Source organism: Chamaea fasciata, unplaced genomic scaffold (genome assembly GCF_029207755.1).
Source record: "Chamaea fasciata isolate MVZ Bird 193981 ecotype frontalis unplaced genomic scaffold, bChaFas1.0.hap1 SCAF_1094, whole genome shotgun sequence".
Taxonomy (NCBI): Eukaryota; Metazoa; Chordata; class Aves; order Passeriformes; family Sylviidae; genus Chamaea; species Chamaea fasciata.
In genome coordinates this window covers 25,379-30,897 of record NW_027095179.1, presented here as the reverse complement: position 1 = coordinate 30,897, position 5,519 = coordinate 25,379, and the positions used below count along the sequence as shown (strand labels likewise).

At 63.7% G+C, this 5,519-nt stretch overlaps 1 protein-coding gene across 1 annotated transcript; it reads right to left on the bottom strand.

Moving 5' to 3' along the window:
• Positions 1-577: 577 nt before the first annotated feature.
• Positions 578-4,229, bottom strand: RENBP (renin binding protein; the record flags this gene model as incomplete). Its single annotated transcript, XM_066174898.1, has 6 exons — positions 4,045-4,229; positions 3,620-3,695; positions 3,446-3,521; positions 2,791-2,963; positions 1,732-1,971; positions 578-739 (listed from the first exon to the last, which is right to left on the bottom strand). Coding segments are annotated over exons 1-6 (882 nt in total), but the record flags the coding sequence as incomplete, so codon positions are not given.
• Between the last annotated feature and the right edge of the window lie 1,290 nt (positions 4,230-5,519).

Genomic DNA, 5,519 nt, shown 5'->3' with positions numbered 1-5,519 from the left:
CATTTTCCCCCCAAAATTGGAATCAAAGCGCCCCAAAATCGCGATTTCCCCCAAATTTGGGATTGAATCCCCCCAAAATCGGAATCAAACCCCCCCAAAATCAGTATTTTCCCCAAAATTGGGATTGAATCCCCCCAAAATCAGAATCAAACCCCCCAAAATCAGGATTTCCCCCAAAATTGGGATTGAATCCCCCCAAAATCGGAATCAAACCCCCCCCCAAATCAGGATTTCCCCCAAAATTGGGATTGAATCCCCCAAAATCGGAATCAAACCCCCCCAAATCAGGATTTCCCCCAAAATTTGGACCAAACCACCCCAAAATTCGAATCACTCCCCCCCCAAAATCACCATTTCCCCCCAAAACCACGGTCCCCCCCCCCCCTCCCCCAAAATCGGGATTTCCCCCAAACTGGGACTGAACCCTCCCAAAATCCCAATCCCCCCCCCCCCCAAAACTGGGACAAACCCCCTCCCCAAATTCCCGTTCCCCCCCCCCCCAAAACCGGGATCGAACGCCCCCCCAAAAAATCGGAACCAACACCCCAAAAATCGGGATGAAACTCCCCCAAATCACCATTTCCCGCCCAAAATCAGGGTCCCCCCCTCCCCAAATTGGGGGTCCCCCCCTCCCCAAATTGGGGGTCCCCCCCTCACCGGGGTTCATGAGGCGCCCCAGGCTCCCCGGCAGCTCCTCCCCCTCGGGGCTGACGTTCTCCAGCACCACCGAGTCCCCCCGCTGGCACCCCAAATTTGGGGAGGGGGACACAGATTTTGGGGGGGCCCCCGGGGCTGCTCGTGGGGAGAAAGAGCCCCCGGGGGCGACTCTGGGGGGGGGGTGGGTTTGGGGGTCCCGGGGGCGATTTTTGGGGTCCCAGGTGCAATTTTTGGGGTCCCAGGTGTGATTTTGAGGGATTCTAGGTGGGATTTGGGGGGTCCCAGGAGCGATTTTGGGGGTCCCAGGAAGGTTTTTTTGGGCCTCCCAGGTGTGATTTGGGGCTCCCAGGTGTGAATTTGGGCTCCCAGGTGTGATTTTGGGGGTCCCAGGTGTAATTTCAGGCTCCCAGGTGTAATTTCGGGCTCCCAGGTGTGATTTTGGGCCTCCCAGGTGTAATTTCAGGCTCCCAGGTGTGATTTTGGGCTCCCAGGTGTCATTTTTGAGGCTCCCAGGTGTGATTTTGGGGGTCCCAGGTGTCATTTTTGGGGCTCCCAGGTGTAATTTCGGGCTCCCAGGTGTGATTTTGGGGGTCCCCGGTGTGATTTTGAGGCTCCCAGGTGTGATTTTTGGGGCTCCCAGGTGTGATTTTTGGGGCTCCCAGGTGTGATTTTGAGGCTCCCAGGTGTAATTTCGGGCTCCCAGGTGTAATTTCGGGCTCCCAGGTGTGATTTTGGGGCTCCCAGGTGTAATTTCGGGCTCCCAGGTGTGATTTTGAGGCTCCCAGGTGTAATTTCGGGCTCCCAGGTGTGATTTTGGGGCTCCCAGGTGTGATTTTGAGGCTCCCAGGTGTAATTTCGGGCTCCCAGGTGTAATTTCGGGCTCCCAGGTGTGATTTTGGGGCTCCCAGGTGTGATTTTGGGCTCCCAGGTGTAATTTCGGGCTCCCAGGTGTAATTTCGGGCTCCCAGGTGTCATTTTTGGGGCTCCCAGGTGTGATTTTGGGGCTCCCAGGTGCATTTTTCGGGCTCCCAGGTGTGATTTTTGGGGCTCCCAGGTGCCTTCCGGGGGGGGTACCTGCAGGTGCATCAGGACGTGCCGCGCCCCCCACTCCGCCATGGCCTCGGCCTCGGGGTCGGGCTCACCTCGGGGGTCCCTCTCGGGGTCCCCCAGGAGCTGCAGCCCCACCTTGAGCACCATCATGGGCTGGGCCAGCGCCTGCTGGGGGGGGGTCCCCGAGAACCGGGGGCGCCCCAGTTCCATGGGAGCCCCCCGGGCCCAGCCCCACAGCGCCAGGGCCCACTGCCGGCCCCAGGCCTGCCGGGGTGGGGAGGGGGCTCAGCCTTATTTGGGGAGGGGTCCCGGGGGATCGCAGGGTTATTTGGGGTCCCAGGTTTGTCTGGGGATGGGGGGGGGGTCTCACCTGGTACCAGGGGTCAGGGTTATTTTGGGGAGGGGTCTCGGGGCATTTTGAGGGTCTCGGGGTTATTTGGGGAGGGGTCTCGGGGCTCAGGGTTATTTGGGGAGGGGTCTCGGGGTTCTCAGGGTTATTTAGGGAGTGGTCTCCGGGGTGTTTTGGGGGGTTCAGGGTATTTTGGGGAGGGGTCTCACCCAGTACCGGGGGTCTCGGGTATTTGGGGATCTCAGGAGTATTTTGGGGAGGGGTCTCAGGGTATTTTGGGGGTCTCAGGGCATTTTGGGGGTCTCAGGGCATTTGGGGAGGGGTCTCAGGGTATTTTGGGGGTCTCAGGGTTATTTGAAGAGGGGTCTCGGGGCTCAGGGTATTTTGGGGAGGAGTCTCGGGGCATTTTGGGGGTCTCAGGGTATTTTGGGGGTCTCAGGGCATTTTGGGGGTCTCAGGGTTATTTGGGGAGGGGTCTCAGGGCATTTGGGGAGGGGTCTCAGGGTATTTTGGGGGTCTCAGGGTATTTTGGGGAGGGGTCTCGGGGTATTTTGGGGAGGGGTCTCAGGATATTTTGGGGGTCTCAGGGCATTTGGGGAGGGGTCTTAGGGCATTTTGGGGGTCTCAGGGTATTTTGGGGAGGGGTCTCAGGGTATTTTGGGGGTCTCAGGGCATTTTGGGGGTCTCAGGGCATTTGGGGAGGGGTCTCGGGGCATTTTGGGGAGGGGTCTCACCCGGTAGCGCGGCTCCCCCGCCGCCCGGCCCAGCTCGTCCAGCCCCAGCGCGCAGAACGCTTCGCTGTAGAAGCTGCGCTGGAGCCGCTCCGGGCGCCCGTCCCGCCTCAGCGCGAAGGCGGCGCGGGACGAGGCGGGGTGCGGCCGCACGTGGCTCTGCAGGAACTCCCCCGCTGCAAATTGGGGCAAAACCCGCCGATTTCGGGGAAATTTGGGGAAATTTGGGGGGATTTGGGGGGATTCGGGGGGGCGGGAAAATCAAACGGGGGAGCGGCGTCCATAGGGATCAATGGGGGCGGCGCCGCCTGGCGGCCAAAGGGGGAACTGCAGGCGCTGAGATCAAGGAGGGAATTTGGGGAAAATTTCGGGAGATTTGGGGAATTTTAGGGGATTTGAGGGAATTTGAGGGAATTTGGGGGAATTTGAGGGAATTGGGGGGACACTGAGGACTTTGAGAGGATTTGGGGGCAAAGAGGGAACGGCGCCCGTGGAGATCATTGCGGGGCAAAGAGGGAATTGGGGATTTTGGGGGGAAATCGCGGGAATTTGGGGAAATCGGGGGACGGAAAAAGGGCGGAACCACCCCGGGGGAAGCGCCCCCCATACCTGCCCCACATCCCACCCCACAACTCCCCCCCCCCGACCCCCGCCCCACCTTTCCGCGCCGCCTCGAGCAGCTCGGGCCGGCGGAACCGGGGCACGGTCCGGTACAGGCGGGAATAGACCCAGATCTGGGGGTTCGGGGGGGTTCGGGGGGGTCAGGGGGGCTCGGGGGGGGGTCCCCGGAGCCCCCCCAGGTCCCGCCCCACGCCCCCGGCCCCACGCGGACCTGGCGGCCCTGCAGCCACACGAATTTGGTGTCGTCGTAGACGGAACCGTCGCGGCTCAGGCAGGAGAAGAAACCCCTGGGGGGGGGGGGACACGGGGGTGGGTGGGGGGGTTTGGGGGTCCCAGGGGAGCCCGGGGGGTCCCGGATCTCGAGTTCCTTTGTTCCTTGGGGGTCCTGGGTGTCCCCTGTGGGATTTTGGGGAGAACTTGGGGGTCACTCGGGGGTCCCGGGCTGATCTTTGGGACTCGGGGGGGGAAATTTGGGGTCCCAGACCTCGGGGTCCCCCGTGGGGCTGTGGGGGGAACTCGGGGGTCTCAGGGGAACTTGTGGACACTCGGGGGGGGGGTCCTGCTGGGGACAGTTGTGGGGTCCCGAGGTCACTGGGGGGTCTCCGGGGGGGTCTCCGGGGGGGTCCCACCCCTCACCCGTGCTCGGGGTCGTGCGAGTGCCGCTCCCAGAACGCCACAACCGCGTCCAGCTCGGCCCCGATGCGGCCCCGCCACTCCCGGAGCTGCTCCATGGCTGGGGAGGGGGCGGCCGTGGGACCCCAGACCCACAGAAACCCCCCGGACCCAGACATGGGACCCCAGACCCACAGAAACCCCCCGGACCCACAGAAACCCCCCGGACCCAGACATGGGACCCCAGACCCACAGAAACCCCCCGGACCCAGACATGGGACCCCAGACCCACAGAAACCCCCCGGACCCAGACATGGGACCCCAGACCCACAGAAACCCCCCGGACCCACACATGGGACCCCAGACCCACAGAAACCCCCCGGACCCACAGAAACCCCCCGGACCCACACACGGGACCCCAAATACCCCCCGGACCCACAGAAACCCCCCGGACCCACACATGGGACCCCAAATACCCCCCGGACCCACACATGGGACCCCAGACCCACAGAAACCCCCCGGACCCACGGAAACCCCCGGACCCACACACGGGACCCCAGACCCACAGAAACCCCCCGGACCCACAGAAACCCCCCGGACCCACACACGGGACCCCAGACCCACAAATACCCCCCGGATCCACCCGTGGGACCCCAGAGTCACCCATGGGACCCCAGACCCACAGATGCCCCTCGGTCCCGGCCAGGGCAGTCCCCGAAATCTTCCCCAGCCCCCCCCCAGGGACCCCCAGCCCCACCCCAGCCCTGGGGGTCCCCTCAGCCCCCCGCAGACCCCCCCCGGCCCCTTCTGGGGTCCCCAAAACCGCCCCCTCCCCCCACCCGGACCCACCGCGGCCTCTGCCCAGTCACGAGACCTCGCGACAAGGCCCCACCCCCTTCCTGACCGCGCCCCTCCCCTTCCCCGTAGCCCCGCCTACCGCGACATGGCCACGCCCCCTGAGCGCCGGCAATCCCCCAGACCCAAAACTTGGGGGGGTTCCAAGGGGCTGGAGACCCCCAGACCCAAAATCCTCCCCCGAGACCCGAAATTTGGGGGGTCCAGAGCAGCCAGAGCCCCCTCAGACCCCCCCAGACCCAAATTGGGGGCTCCAGACCACCACCCCCCCCCCCCCGCCCCCCAAAACCCCCGATTCGATTCAATTTTTACTCCAAAAAAATGTCTTTTTTTAATTTTCAAAATAGCACAAAAACGACGGACACAACACTCGGGGGGGGGGGAAGGGGGGGAGGGGTCGGGGGGGGTCGTTTTTCCCCTCCCCCCCCACTATGATACACCGGGGGTCCCCCCCTCCCCCTCCCCCCCACCCCCGGGGGAGGGGGGGGGGTCTGTACAGGGTGGGGGAGGGGTCCCGAGGGGGGATTTTGGGGGGGGGGGGGAAGGGGGAGGGGCAGCGTTGTACAAAACTTTTCATTCCAGCAACTGCAACAGGTAAAAAAAAAAGCCCCCCCCGACCCCCCCCCCGGGGCGAGGGGACCCCA